Genomic DNA, 15,266 nt, shown 5'->3' on the forward strand with positions numbered 1-15,266 from the left:
ATATCATTTTTTATTTCTCTGGAAGAGCCATAAACCCCAATTGTAGCTATGATATAAGTGCGAGCGCGCATGCTCAGTACTGCCTTTGTGTGACTGACTGCAGAGCCAACTAGCTCGAGACTAGCAAGCAAACGGCTAGCCTCAAACATTTAGACGCCACAGAGGTAGCTAGCAGGTTAGCTAGTGCAGCTAATCATGGTGAATGTAAAGAAGCGGAAAGGTCGAGTCGTGATTGACTCTGACTCCGAGGACAGTGCTAGCGACGATAATTTAGATCAGGTAGGTGCGCATTTTTTCCCCAGATTTTGTTACAACAGTTCGCTAATTAGCTAAGTTGTGAGCACTTTGAGGGGAAGCTAACGTGTGCTAACGGACTGTGGTTTGCCTCGCTTGAACAAGCTGAGAGTTGGGCCTGTGTTATTTACAGTCCTCGCTTCCTTTCTTTCTCAGTAAACACCCCTTCCCGATGACAAATAAAAGTGTCTCTCTAAGGTATGCAGGACGGAGGAACGTGTGCGGTTGTTGTTCAAAAAGCAGTGTCTTTGCATTAGCCTGCTAAGTTATGCTAACGTTAAAGGTTACACTCCGAGAGATCCCCTAAACGCAAGCGATCATCATCAACCACCAAAATGCCGCGCCATGGGGCCTTTCACTGATAATCTGCTTGACAACTGCCCGTACACCGTTTGGGGGGGATTTGTTTGTTAGTGTTCAGATTGTGAACGAGAGCGGTAACGTTTGCACACACACTGAAGTCGTAAATGGAGAAGGAGTCGCGCTTGAATTAGCGAGAAGGAAGAACCCAACAACCTTATCTGCCGAATGACGTCATGGGCGCAGAGCTTGTAGGTCTATTTCGGTGTTGTTGTCAAACAAGCTCTTGGCTGAGCGGCGGGAAGGAGCTCTCTGCAGTCTAACGTGTCAGTCTGAGGAGCTGTAATGCACGTACAGCTTCAGTAAAACTGATCACCATTAAACCCCACATGTGCATTGTACCTGACAGTACACTACCAAAGAGTTCAGCTCACAGACACAGGTAGTGATAAACAGAAGAGTGTTTCCCTTGGTTGCCCAAATCATCAGTAGGATTTTATTTGTGTGTGTGTATATGGGCTGGTTAATGTTCTACGATTGTGTTTTGAGATTACATTGATGAAGACAGCTAATGCAGAGCAAATGTTTGCAGTATTTAAAACACTGTCTCTCCCAGTTTTGATTCTGATACTTCGACTTTGCCGATACAAAGAACTGATCCAATACGAGACGAGCTGCAAACCTCTATGCGTTTTTATGTTATGTATCATGAGGCCAGGGGTGTATTTGCAGCTATAAACAGAGTGTTTCTGCCATCAGCCCGCTGCGACTGATGGCAGAAACACTGTATTCTATAATGACATCGACATGTGAATCGGCCACCGATGCGGTCCACTGGATCAGTGCATCCCTACTTTGGGACCATCTCTACGGACTGCAGCGTTTCCACGATCGTACAGCAGAGAAGGAATTCAGCTATTAGCACATACACTTTTGTTATTTAGCTTCACATTCTTGCTTCGCTGTAGGATCTGTCTCAGGGATGAATTCATATATTCATTCTTGTTTGCTCACATGTTGTTTGTTACCGGAGGTTTGTCCCTCTATATGCGTATTACAAACTAGACTAGTCAGTCCTTAAATATAACCAAGGGCCGTGTGCGTCTAACCTCTGCATGTGGCTTGAAAAATGAGATCCCAATGCACCTTCCATGCGGTTTGGGTTTATTTTCACCTGTATTTAAGATGTTCACTCAGGATTGGATCCAAGACACCTTTTATTAAGTATGAGCAGGGCTTTACTCGCAGGAGGCATTTTCCTCCTTTTTTCCACGGGTGATTATGAGTTTACTGGGTGCTCTTTCTGAACCACATCGCTGCATTCTCATTTTCAGGAGCTCCTGTCTTTGGCAAAGAGGAAGAGGGTTGATTCTGGTGATCAGGAAGAGCCGGTCAGCAAACCTGCAGCTTCTACAGACTCCGAGACATCCGATAGTGACGATGAGGTATGACAGTCACTGTATTCACTTTTCTTTTTGGGACAGAACAACTTGTTTGACAGCTACAGCTATTTGATGAATCAAACTGAATTTTTCACCCCTTTGTCTAGTGGACCGTGGGTGGCACCAAAGGCAAGAAGAAGGTTAAACCAGGGAAAGGGTCTGACAAGAAGAATGTGACAAAGAAGAAGGTTAATAAAGCAACGGCGTCTGGCAGCTCAAATGGAGACAGCTCAGCTGAGAGCTCTGCACCAGAGGAGGGTACGTCTTCAGCTTTTAATGGGGGAAAAAACTAGAGTCAAGGAACTCGCTGTCAACAAATTGACACACATGTCCTCGGGTTAATGGCGTCTTACATAAAGTGCAAAGCAGAGTGGCGAGACATATTCTGAACTTTAGATTACACACATCACCAGGGTGCCATGTCCACGGGTATCAGGTGGCCTGGATTGGGTGACTCACTCACTCATCCCTTTTATCCGAGCTGGCACGCAATGTAACATCTAAGCTGTTAATTGTATATTTACATTGTCAAGCTATATAGTGGGTCCACGTGTTTATGGAAAACCGGGACAAGTCTTTGAGAAATAGTTCTGGAAACGTGGTCAAAATCCAGAGCAAATACTGAAGATGATTTAAGATATAAATGACAAGAAAAAAAATTATCTTTAATTGCTTCCATTCAATTTAATAAAACAACAAAGTAAACAAATACAAATATTTCTTCTAGATCTAGCAGTTAGATTTCAGCTGCTTAGTATCCACTTTTTAAAATGCATGTCTCACGGCTGAGAGTTGTACACAAAGTCTTTTAGGAGACATGTGAAATTGGTGTATGAGGAGCACATTGGGTTAAAATACATCAGTAGAATTCGGTCTGCAATCTGGATAGGAACTGAACTCCGCTGATTGATTTGTATTTGTGCCGATGAATCGCTCTTTATCAGGCGAGGTGTCTGATTCCGAGAGCAACAGCTCGTCCTCCAGCTCCGACTCGGACTCCTCTGAGGACGAGGTGTTCCGGGACGGTTACGACGACGACTTGATGGGAGACGCGGAGGACAGAGCTCGCCTGGAGCAGATGACGGAGAAAGAGAGAGAGCAAGAGCTGTTCAACAGAATCGAAAAGAGAGAGGTGCTAAAGAGACGGTGAGTGGGAAAGAATATTACATTTATCTAAAAACAGCATTGGTTCTGCTTTTACTCAAATGTTCCTAAATTAATAAACATGCATGCAATAAGATTAAGATTAAGGCAGAGTCTGGCACGTTAACATTGACCGCATTATTGAAGACGATGTTTGTTTTTGACAGTTTTGAAATCAAGAAAAAGCTGAAGACGGCAAAGAAGAAGGATAAAGAGGAGAAGAAAAAGAAGCAGGAGGAAGAGCAAGAAAAGAGGAAGCTATCTCAGATTCCAGACACACAAGTGGTGAGTCCAGTTTCAGAGACATTTCTACAATATTAGACAGATATTGTATGACAAAAATGTGTTTTACTGTGCTCCACTTCTAAGAATCATGCACAGTAAAGGTGTTTGGATATCAAAATAGTGCTCAACAGCCTCTGCACAAAACTATTTTGTCAGTATTTTTTTATAGATTCTATTTTGTGTTGATTTTGTTGTTCTTTAAATAAGGTTAAGCTAATGCAGTGGTGGTGTTACACGTTTTCTTTATGCTGAGTGTGTCTGATTGTAATATCCTCCCGTCTCTAGGTTATGTCACACAATAAGGAGAGACGATCCAAACGCGACGAAAAACTTGACAAAAAGTCTCAGGCCATGGAAGAGCTCAAAGCTGAGCGCGAGAAGAAGAAAAACAAAACAGGTTGGTGTGAGTTTTACTTCCTTGTGATTTTTGTGACAGTTCAGTCGGTATCAAAAGATGACATTTCATCTCTTTGGTGAGCAGCAGAACTGTTGGCCAAACGCCAGCCCCTGAAGACCAGCGAGGTTTACTCTGACGATGAGGAGGAAGAGGAGGAAGACGATGACAAATCATCCGTCAAAAGTGACCGGAGTTCCCGTTCATCGTCTTACGATGACGACGAGTGAGTTTTCTTCTGCTCTTATTGACAATAACACGTAACACTTTTCTCTGGATTTTTAAGTAACGTCTTGACGTCTTGTGTTCCGCTAACAGTAAAGAAGAAACTCCACCCAAATCGCAGCCTGTTTCACTACCCGATGAGCTCAACAGGGTCCGCCTGTCCCGACACAAGCTGGAGCGCTGGTGCCACATGCCCTTCTTTACTAAGACCGTGACCGGCTGCTTTGTGAGGATAGGGATCGGGAACAGCAGCAGCAAACCAGTTTACAGGGTAAGCCTGGGCTCTAGGGAACGTGTTCAATATCAGATGATGTGCTCTTTTATAATGGTGATAGTGAAGAGCCGCAACTCTTCAGAAATGGATTAAATGAAGTCTGATTTGTGACGTTTGATTTAATTTGAGTCCTCCCTTGTTGTTGAAAGGTTGCTGAAATTGTGGACGTGGTAGAGACGGCGAAGGTTTACCAACTTGGAACAACGCGAACAAACAAGGGATTACAGTTAAGGTGGGTATAGTTAATACATATTAAAGTAGGTCATCAAGAATCTTTTCCATCGTCCCTGCTTACCTAAAATGTGACCTTTTTGTTGTCCGTCTTCCTCAGGCATGGCGGTGACACGCGGGTGTTCAGGCTCGAGTTTGTATCAAATCAGGAGTTCATGGAAAATGAGTTCATGAAGTGGAAAGAGGCAGTGAGTGTGTTTTTGAAAAGCAAAACTATGAGATGTTGCATCAGTTTAAGTAGGATCTTGAATTTCTTCCAGAGACACAAGATGAGCCGTCTGCTCAGCCTGTGAAGAAGGATTTCAAGTTTGGGGGTTTTGATTTTAGTTTTGTTTTCCAGATGATTGTTGCTGGAATGCAGGTACCGACTCTCGACGAGATCACCAAAAAGGAGCAGTCCATCAAAGAAGCTCTGAACCACAAGTTCAATGACAAAGACATAGAGGATGTAAGTCTTCTTCTCCAGGTGTTAATGGATTTTCTCTGGTCTCATGCATCATGCAGTTGAACACAAGTATGTTTTGTCTTTACTCGCTGCAGATTGTAAAAGAGAAGGACAGATTCCGAAAAGCGCCACCAAATTATGCCATGAAGAAAACGCAGTTACTCAAAGACAAGGTAAAGGACGGTTTGCTGAAAGCAACTGTCAAAGATTTGTCCGAGAATCTGTAGTGACCCTAACTCTTATCTATCAGACTCTTTCTTACTCATTTGTTACCCTCATTTTGATTTGAAGGCCATGGCAGAAGAGATAGGAGATGGTGACAGAGTGAAAGCGATCCAGGATGAGCTGAACGAGCTTGAGGAAAGGGCCGAGGCTCTGGACAGACAAAGGACCAAGAGCATCTCTGCCATCAGGTACACAAGCCACAGTTATAACTGTTGTTATGTCTCTTTTTAATAAAACAGGGGCTTCCTGGATTCAGACACATGGTTCTAAACTATTAAAAAAAATGTTTTTATGGCTGCAAAAGCTTACCTAAAATATTTCATCCTGGGAAGGAAATAATGGAAATTTCAACTTTCATTTAAAATGAAGTCCACAACATCAACATTCAAACCATACAATGCGTGGTTATTGTTTATGTCATATTTATATACACGGTTCTTAACATTATGGAGCCGATTGTGTTTTAACACAGAATTATTTTTTGGTTGTATTTATCATCCAGCTACATCAATCAGAGGAACAGAAGCTGGAACATCGTTGAATCTGAGAAAGCTCTTGTGGTAAGTGTCCTTCATCTATATGCTGCTTTGACTGTGATGATTTCTGATATTCAGGCTGGGACGGTGAAAGATGTTCAGGAATTGATAAAGGGAAAACTGTGCTTCAAAATACAAAAATGTGAAGTGCCAGAAAATGTATTTGTTTGAAACATCAATATCGCATCCTGTTGACATCCCGTAGTTTCTGTTTGAACTGAAGAAGTGCGACACAAGCACTACAACAATGTTACTGAAGGATTGGAGGGGAAGGTTCCTTTCTTATTTACGACCCACCAAGATCTGGAAACATTACGCGGATGTTTTTCTAATGTGACAGAGTTCAGATGTGCTGCTGTTAACTTAAGCCCACTAACAGCAGTGTGTGTGGGGAGACAGCAGTCCTGTGTGCCCCATGCTGTAGTAACATAAAGCCCCCAAATGTCCCAATAACATTGTGTCGATTTTACTGCAGTTGTTATCATTACAGATCAGTCAGTGTACCAACTGCTGTTAAGATAACCTCATTTGTATTTACTTCTTTATTTTCTCACAGCTTGAAGGACAAAAAAATGCCAAAAACCAACAAATGGACCCTTTCACACGAAGACAGTGCAAACCCACCATGGTGTCTAATGTAAGATTCCTATGATTATTTCATGTAACATGTCCACTATGTACAAACTCATAAACACTGCTGAATCTAATGTTGTTCATCTCTTTTGTTCACCTGCTCGTTTCGGTTCTGCAGGCCAGAGACCCTTCAGTCCACGCAGCTATTCTTGCTCACCTGAACCAGAAGTACGGCTCTGGGTCGGCAACGGACGCTTCTGGCGCTGACATAAACGAACTGGTAAGCAGGAGAAGCAATAAGAGACACTCCCAGTGCGTTCACATAGAAGATGCTTGTGTCCACATTGTTGTTTTGACGGGAAGCTGCGTGCTTGTTGCACCATTTCTGTGCTGATGCTCCGGCTGTGGGGCGTTTCGTTTTTTTGTCAGATTTTGATTTGTTGATTGCAGGAAGATAATGTTTTATTCAAAGTATCTAAATGTCTAATCGTTCCTCTGTTTGTTACATTACAGGGTCAACTAAACTCAAAAGACAAAGATGGCCCCAAGCCGAACACTGACCTCTCAGAGGACTTGTTTAAAGTTCATGATTTTGACGTTAAGATTGACCTACAGGTTCCCAATGCAGGTGAGATTATCTTTTACCAATGCTTTTTTTTATTTTTTACTTGCTCAGCTTGCGTGTATATTTTACCAGGGCTGGTAAATATGGAGAATATTACAATATTTTTCACTGTACACCTTGATATTGTGACGATACTGTAGGGTTGACTATTGGTGCTTTCACAAAATATTCACACAATGAGATGTTTGATAAATAATCATCAGTAATGTGGATACATTGACTAGGTGGGTAAAGGCAAATTTAAAAAAAACAGCTTTAACAATCTGGTAAGTTCAGGAAATTGCGTCATTTTACTGTAATGCATCCTTTAAAACCAGGAAAAGAACTTCTAAGCCAATATCTAGCCTCGTATCATGACATCGATATATTGCCCGGCCCTATGCTTTACTTGGCTGCAGCACAAGGTTGGTTGTGGTATGTTAACCACAGCACTCTAGAAACGAGACGTATCAATATCACCTTTGTGCTCTGCAGAGGCGAAGTCTTTGTCCGTGAGCTCCAACGCGCTGCCTGTGAAGGACGGAGCTCCTCGCAGGTCCCTCAACCTGGAAGACTACAAGAAGAGGAGGGGCCTGATCTGATGTGGTAGTCCGTCATTCAGTGACCACATTGCATGTGTAATTGACTGTGCAAGAGGGAGCGAGAGAGAGAGAGAGAGAGTGTGTGTTTCTGTGTGTGTGTTTGTGTATATGTGTGTGGTTGAGAGAGTGGGTGGGTGTGTGAGTGACTCCCAGAGGACGTATGTTTGAATGTTGATACAGACTGTTTATCTGAACACAGGAAATACTGATTGAGCAAAGATAACATTTTTCTCAAAGGATCTCTCGGAGGAAACTTGTCCAGATATTTGTTGTTTTGTTATTTTTGCATTATCACACACAAACTTGTTTATTGAGTTGTGTTTTTTTTTATGTATTTAACTTCTTCCCCCCCCCTTTTTTTGGGATCTTCTGGCGCCCACTCCATTTTTTTAATTTGTTTTTCCTGAAAGGACAAAGCGCTTCATTACCTTGAACAAGGACACTATGCTAGAAGACTTAGATTGTTGAGGTATTTTGAAATGACTGGACTGGATATCTATTGGAGCTGACCAGCTTGACCTCAACAATAGATTTACTGTCCAAAATATTTTCCCCGCTATATGTGTGATCATCTGCTCTGCCCCTTCCATCCTGATTTTTTTTAACAGCCTTGTGAGTTTTGTTTTTGTTTTGCGGAGTGTAGATGATCACTATCTCTGACGCGCCCGTGGCTCTGGCCCTCCATGACAAATGTGAAACGTTCTGGACATTTATCACTTTTTAAGTCTTTGAAACGACTCTATTTCAGAGGAACCCTTTTCTATGACTGGTTATAAAAGTGTTGCTTCCTTTCTGTTATCTCTTTGTTGGTTGTTCATTGGATAACTATTCCTGCCCTAAACTCCCAGAGCAGATTCTATGTGTTATCGATTGTGTCCATAGTCAGTTCCTGTATTGATGTGGCATGCCATGTAAATATGCATTTTGGAGTGAGTGCGGGAAATAAATAAAGAGGCACTGTTTCATAACGTCTGTCAGTTTGTCTATTTTCCAATCTAAAGGTGAGACACGAGCCACCAGCTGAGGTTATTATTAAATCAGATTTAATTAAACAGACTGAAATTACATAATTTCATTTACTATTGTTAGTGCAATTAAGTACTTTGAGTTTAAATTGCTTACCTACATTTTTTTACATTAATATATATATATGTATATATATATATATATTTTTTTTTTACTTCTGCCATAGAAGTAGATACAGAATATTATTACACAGTCTTGTTCTCATTCTTGTACTCCATTTAATGGCTCTTGATAGAATAGTTTTTGTTAAAGGGAGAAGTTGGTGAATACAGTATCTGCTTGCTATTAAACAGCAAAATATCTAAATACGAAATCTACTTTTCTTATATTTATATTCACAGTACACAAATGAGCAGGAGGTGGCTGATGTGTTTTGTAAAACTCATTTTTGATCAGGCGTCTCTGAAGGCGCTCTGTTGTGGGGTCCTTCGTTGCAGCGCTTCCTGCTCCACGTATTGAGAAGATCACCAATATCCTCTTTGACAGATATGACATTTGATCGTGTTTATCCAAACGGCATTTCTCCTCCATGTTCACCAGTTGAACCCCGGCGGTAGCCACGTGACCCGAGATATTTGGACATTTGGGACGTCGTGTCTGACGGTACGTGAGAGGCTTTCCTCGTTAGTAGCCAGCTAGCACGTTAGCTTTAGCACTGATGGAGCTCATCCTGTACCAACTGTGTTTACTTTATGATAACGTAATTCTAGCTGCTGACGACTCCTGTAATAACTCTAAATCTCAACATTAACTGTCCATCAGTTGTTATTGTCATCCTGTTTGTTCAGAAGAGATAACGTTGCACTTCCAGTTTTGGATTATTTAGCTCTTGCTCCTAGAGTACGTGTTGTAAATGCACCTGCTGCAAGTTGCATTGGACAGCATTTGCCAAATGAATGTAATGGTATATTAGATGCAGGGAGTATCTATACTCTATATCTATATAGTATCGTGTCTATATATATATATATAGACACGATCAATACAAATGGTTATTTCACACCTGTAATGAACATGTTTCCTGGGTTTCCATAAAACGTACTTGTGTTTTAAGACATAGACGAAAAAGGGCTCAAACTCAAACCACAGCATGTTGGTACCTGTTGGGACACAGTCAGCAAAAAGGCCCATTTCATCCTCAAACTGTGCTGTTAACGTTTCTGTCATTAGGATACAAAATGTCCTGGTTTACTGACTTTGCTGGGAAAGCGGAAGACTTCCTGAATAAAGTGGACCAGGGAGCTGCCACTGCCCTGACCAAAAACGAGAGAACATCTTCCTTTTCATCGTCCTATGAAGAGGAATCCGTTATCAAACCCGAATACAAGACCCATGCGGCTGTGACGCATCATGCCTATGCATCCTCTGATGATGCACCGAGCTTTGTCGCTGCAGCTGCTGCCAACATCAAGAGATCCAGTGGTCCCCTGCTGGCTGGTACTGCCAACACGGCCAATGTTCCCTCTGGTTCTCTCAGCAGTGCCCCCAACTCTGCCAAGACCTCATCTGGCTTTGTGAGGCCCAAAAAAGCGAGCGAGCAGGATGTGGACGACGACATGCTCTTTGACTTTCTGAACAGCTCGGACCCTCCAGACAGCAACAGGAGGGATTCAAGAAGAGAACTCGTGAAAGTGGCAGTTCCGGTTACTGAGGCCCAAAACCCAACACCTCCTCCTTCCAGCACTCCTCATACCGTCCCCTCGGCCCCGTCGACGCCCCCCTCAACCCGGGGTGTATCCAGAGCCTCCAGCATGAGCTCACTGTCTGCTCACAGCTTTAAAACATCGGAGGAGAGCTCTGCTAAAGAACAAAGCCACGGTATGATTAATACCTTACATATTACAGTTAATACTAACATGAATATTACTCTGGTAATAATAACAACTATGTGATTGATATCTGTGATTTCATTTAGTTTGTAATACACTAGATCTAAAGTGTTCGTTGCTCATGAAAAATTGTGAAATGAGAGAAGAAGTTGATGATCTGTTTATAATGCCACCCTATTGTGACATCAATATCAAAATATTATTTTATAGGACATCTGGATATTATGAATGTGTTATTAGTACTCTTTATTATTGTCCACCTGTAGATGGACAGCTGCTCAGCACAATGTTTTCTCTTCACCCCCACCTGGCCACCACAGACACACCTGAGAGTTCAGACTCGGGCTTGGCTGTCCTGCTAGAGTCCAGCAGGCAGGAGCCTCCCCCTCCTCCTCCTCCCCCCATAGAGGAGCCACAGAGCCACATCCTGTCCAGTTTGCGTCTGGAGAACCAGCTGCTGCGCAGTGAGGTGTCCTCCCTCAACCAGGAGATGGCTTCGGTCATCCAGAGGGCAAAAGACTTACAAGATGGTGAGAAATGAGGCACAACAGGAACAAAGATGACCTGCATTTCTGCACCCGTCCCTCTGAATGATTAAGTGGTTTTCTACTCATGCAGAATTGAACCAGGCTCGTCTACGTGCAGACAGATGGAACTCGGATCAGTCTCAGACCGACCGGATGGTGCGGGAACTTCGGTCAAAGGTTGATGACCTAACGCAAACCCTCGCTGCCAAAGACGGTCAACTTGCAGTCCTGAAAATCCGGCTTGATGAAGCCGATCAGATGCTGAAGTCCCGCTGTGCTGCGTTAGAAGACGCACAGATGGAACGGTCAAGGTGCACTTTAATAACCACCTTTTTGAAATAGAGATCAGATTCAGCTTTTTATGAATTGGTTAAGATATAATTTTCCTCGTCTGGTTTTTAGAATAGTGCAAGACAACACAGACGGGAGCAGCATGCATTCCCAAGCTCTTGAAACGATACAGGAGAGGCTGCGAGAGGCTGAACTGGCCCTCAGGAGGGAGCAAGACAGCTACCGGCAGATGCAGGTGCACATGATGCTTTTCATCTTCATTTATACGTGACAGTTAAGTCTAGACTGAACACGTGGAAATGATTAGACTTCCTGAATCTGTGTTCTTGTGTAGAATGAGTTTGCCGGCCGCCTGTCCAAAGTGGAGGCTGAGAGGCAGATCCTCGCAGAGACGGTGACTGCAGCAGAGCGGCGAGCCGCAGAGGAGAAGCTCCGGGTCGACGACAGCCAGCTGCAACTGAAAAGTGCCAAAGCTGCAGCTGAGACTGCCAGACAGGAGTTACAGGACTACAAGCACAAAGCTTCACGCATCCTACAGGTAAAACTCGCTGTCTTCTTAGTGTCAGCACTTATTTTCCGTAAGGCTTTTTTTGCTAAACTTAAAGGTTGTTGATAACGTTTTAAATGGTCCTCTAGTCCAAAGAGAAGCTGATCAGCAGTCTGAAGGAGGGATCTGGTCTGGACACCCTGGACGGCAGCGGGGCCACGGCTCTGGAGCTGGAGGACCTGCGTCACGAGAAGGAACTGCATAGGGAGGACATCCAAAAACTACAGGGGCAAGTGCACACACTTCGGATAGAAATACAGGTGAGATGCTTTAAATGGCAGAAAAAGTGGTAATTCAAATGAATGTGATGCTGTATTGGTCCCTGTGTGGTTGATGGCTACGCTGGGAGGTCTGTAAATGCATTTGACTGTATGATGTGAGGAGCGTTTATGTTTTCTTTCTGACTTTGGTTTGAGGTTATTGTTTGTATACATTTAACATCTGCAGTTGAGACGTTGCTGTCGCAGCTGTACAAGTGAGACATGTTTTTATCTGGTAGGATTTGGAGAATCAGGCCCTGACGGAGGCAGAGACGTGGCGGGAGCAGCAGATGCAGTTGGAGGAGCAACAGGCCTTACAGAACAGGGCTAAACAGGAGGTGGAGGCTGAGGTTGAGCGCTACAAACAGGTACGGGGGCGGTGATGATTTCTTAAAATGGCAGATATAGCAAATTACAAACTGTCACAGATATATATTTTTCCTGAAACTTCATTCATAATTTCAACATATCTGATCCAACTCCTAATTTGCGTGGGATGTTTCTGTATTCTTCTTAAATCACAGGAGCTTCAGTACCTAGAGGAAGAGCAGCATCGAGCTAAAACCACTCTGCAGAGCAGAATCAAGGACAGAGAAGATGAAATCCAAAAACTCAGGAACCAGGTCAGTCCCAATCCCAGGGATGGGCCAACATCTGCTTTATGACAGACAGAAGCTGGGTAAATTTGACAAACGGTATTGATGATGTACTTCCAGTTGACCAACAAGACTCTCAGCAGCAGCAGCCAGACAGAGCTGGAGAATCGTCTCCACCAGTTGACGGAGACGCTGATCCAGAAGCAGACGATGCTGGAGGCTCTGGGCACAGAGAAGAGCTCCCTGGTCTTTCAGCTGGAGCGTCTAGAGCAGCAGCTGAAGAACACTCAGGGAGGACAAAGTGGAGGGCCGTCCATCAACATGAGCGGTCTGGAGGGACCAGGTATGAGGTTTAGATAAGGGTCAAAGTGTTTCTTATTTTAAAGTTACTGTGGGGGACTTTTAGCTGGTTATGAAACAGCCTCTATATGGCCTACATAAGTAAACGAGACCATCAGCGAGAAGATTAGCTGGTTCTGTATAGTTATTTTAATGCTTGTCATCGGTGCTATCGGGGCCTCCTTACTGTAATGTACTGCTGTGGATGGAGGCAGCAGCAGCATGTATCTATGCCCCTGCTTTATTGTGTGTGTGTGTGTGTGTGTGTGTGTGTGTGTGTGTGTGTGTGTGTGTGTGTGTGTGTGTGTGTGTGTGTGTGTGTGTGTGTGTGTGTGTGTGTGTGTGTGTGTGTGTGTGTGTGTGTGTGTGTGTGTGTGTGTGTGTGTGTGTGTGTGTGTGTGCGTGCGTGCGTGCGTGCGTGCGTGTGTGTTTTCAGTCGCACGACAAAGAAACACACCCGTGCTGTTCAGTGATCAGGACAGTCCAGGAGTGTATGGCAAAGTACGCAAGGCAGCTAGCACCATTGACCGTTTCAGGTAACATTTCCCAGTAGTGTTATTGTTTATTTTTGTCCTCACCATCACTGCATTGTAATTCCACTGTTTCCTGTGTAAGATATGATCCCCAGTAATAGATGGAATGTGTTGTCATTTCAGCATCAGACTGGGTATCTTCTTGAGGCGCTACCCTGCGGCCAGAGTTTTCGTTATCCTGTACATAGTGAGTATTTATAAAATGGTATGCCGTTTTTCCATCTTGATGAACCGTGGTTTTAATTTCAACTTCTGTTTACAGGCCCTACTGCACCTGTGGGTCATGGTTGTTCTCCTGACTTACACACCAGAAATGCACCATGGTCATCCTGATGGAAGATAGAAGGCTTGAATTTTAGAGTTGGGTGTTTTAAAATGTGTTTGTTCTACAGCCTTCAATGTAAGAATGGTACAAGCTGCTGGAATATGGGCTCTGGGTCCGGACTCTCCCTGTTTTGCACAGAAATGCTATAAATTAAAGACATTTCCCCTGATTTATTCTTTATTTTTTACAACTAAAGATCAATATCTGACAGCTGCTTTGAGTTTTAAAATAATTACAGAGTGATATATTATGTATGATGTATTGGTGGTCTGCTGAAAGGATATTAAATCTAACATGGTCGCACATCTGTTCTTCTCATCATCTGCTTTCAGACCTCTGGTCTCTTGGGAGATTGTATTTGACACTATGTAAAAAAAAAAAAAGAATCTTTTAATAAACGAGTTTGAAGAACCAACACAGCCTGGCACTTTTCTAATAGATTATGTTTGTTCTGTGGCTCAGATTAAGAGGATCTTCAAAGCTCAAGTCAGTTTACTGGTCATGAGGAGTGTGACTCAGTAACGCCTTCTGTGGTTCTGGAGAAACTTTGTTAAAAAGCGCTGATCAATAACCTCATGAGGGTTATCACAACGCCTGTGTTACAATCTGGAGCTTAAAAGATATTTACTTAGACTGGAGTGTCTAGCAAAAAGATGCTATGGTTGCACTATGGGAAATAAATAGGGACTAAAAGTTAGGATATATCTGCCTCTACCAATTTGATTTGTACCGTTCTATCTCTCTTTTGGCTCTGCTAAATTCATGGAAGTGCAGTCCTAAATTTCTGATGCACTCCTTTAATGATTATGGATTTAATTTTAACTAGTTATTGCATTGCAGGTAATGTCTGTGTCTAGAAAGTCATAATTCACATCTATAACAGAATTTAAGACACACAGGCCAAAGCATACATTTCTGGCACGGTTTCATGTAAATATGTTAATGTTCATGTCATAACAGAAGAGGAGGGGACGGACTGAATAATTGTATAAGAATCGTTCAGTGGAGCAATCGCTAAGCATTCATCTGAGGACTGCTGGTACTGTTATTGCTAATACTTCACTACTTTTACTTATTTAAAACCCTTGTCACCCGTATGAAACAAATACACTCTTTTTTATAATATTCTCTTCATACAATATATAATATATTATAATACATTTTATTTGGATAGCACATTTCAAGACAAACAGAATCCAATAATGTGACAATAAAATAATAGCATTATAAAAAGAAATACATACAAAAACAAACAAACATAAGTATCAAATAAAATGAAGTGTACAATAAGATATTCAAATAATAAAACAATAGAATGTATTATTAGACATACAAGGATGTGGCTTGCCTGATGTAAATATGATGAAAAAGAAACATACTCCAAGTCTAACATTGGTATATTTGTCCAAATCTGTAATAT

General features: G+C 42.6%; 2 protein-coding genes across 3 annotated transcripts; both read left to right on the top strand.

The window, feature by feature from the left end:
* Positions 1–118: 118 nt before the first annotated feature.
* rtf1 (RTF1 homolog, Paf1/RNA polymerase II complex component) lies at positions 119–8,541 on the top strand. Its single transcript, XM_076107840.1, has 18 exons — positions 119–279; positions 1,929–2,039; positions 2,144–2,294; positions 2,981–3,182; positions 3,347–3,464; positions 3,750–3,861; positions 3,946–4,084; positions 4,177–4,354; positions 4,507–4,589; positions 4,689–4,776; positions 4,929–5,036; positions 5,129–5,206; positions 5,325–5,446; positions 5,761–5,818; positions 6,351–6,431; positions 6,546–6,647; positions 6,881–6,995; positions 7,467–8,541. The coding sequence occupies exons 1-18, from the start codon at positions 196–198 to the stop codon at positions 7,571–7,573; spliced, it is 2,037 nt and encodes a 678-aa protein (XP_075963955.1). The 5' UTR covers positions 119–195; the 3' UTR covers positions 7,574–8,541.
* Positions 8,542–9,006: 465 nt separating this feature from the next.
* golga5 (golgin A5) lies at positions 9,007–14,261 on the top strand. Of its 2 annotated transcripts, none has more exons than XM_076107838.1 (13): positions 9,007–9,202; positions 9,770–10,417; positions 10,695–10,958; positions 11,047–11,266; positions 11,358–11,481; positions 11,581–11,784; positions 11,883–12,053; positions 12,293–12,421; positions 12,578–12,676; positions 12,770–12,992; positions 13,425–13,524; positions 13,645–13,708; positions 13,784–14,261. In XM_076107838.1, the coding sequence occupies exons 2-13, from the start codon at positions 9,778–9,780 to the stop codon at positions 13,862–13,864; spliced, it is 2,319 nt and encodes a 772-aa protein (XP_075963953.1). In that variant the 5' UTR covers positions 9,007–9,202; positions 9,770–9,777; the 3' UTR covers positions 13,865–14,261. The 2 variants fall into 2 exon arrangements, with proteins under 2 accessions (XP_075963953.1, XP_075963954.1); XM_076107839.1 differs by having other exon boundaries at positions 10,749–10,958.
* Positions 14,262–15,266: the final 1,005 nt, after the last annotated feature.

This window comes from Anarhichas minor, unplaced genomic scaffold (genome assembly GCF_050575085.1).
Source record: "Anarhichas minor isolate MPS153535 unplaced genomic scaffold, ASM5057508v1 ptg000040l, whole genome shotgun sequence".
In the NCBI taxonomy this organism is placed as follows: domain Eukaryota; kingdom Metazoa; phylum Chordata; class Actinopteri; order Perciformes; family Anarhichadidae; genus Anarhichas; species Anarhichas minor.

Coding starts and splice junctions, on each gene's coding strand:
- golga5 (XM_076107838.1), top strand. CDS start 9,778: ATGTCCTGGTTTACTGACTTTGCTGGGAAAGCGGAAGACTTCCTGAAT. Junction 10,959..11,046: donor GGCAAAAGACTTACAAGATG/GTGAGAAATGAG, acceptor CTACTCATGCAG/AATTGAACCAGGCTCGTCTA. Junction 13,525..13,644: donor AGCACCATTGACCGTTTCAG/GTAACATTTCCC, acceptor TTGTCATTTCAG/CATCAGACTGGGTATCTTCT.
- rtf1 (XM_076107840.1), top strand. CDS start 196: ATGGTGAATGTAAAGAAGCGGAAAGGTCGAGTCGTGATTGACTCTGAC. Junction 5,819..6,350: donor AATCTGAGAAAGCTCTTGTG/GTAAGTGTCCTT, acceptor ATTTTCTCACAG/CTTGAAGGACAAAAAAATGC. Junction 6,432..6,545: donor AACCCACCATGGTGTCTAAT/GTAAGATTCCTA, acceptor TCGGTTCTGCAG/GCCAGAGACCCTTCAGTCCA.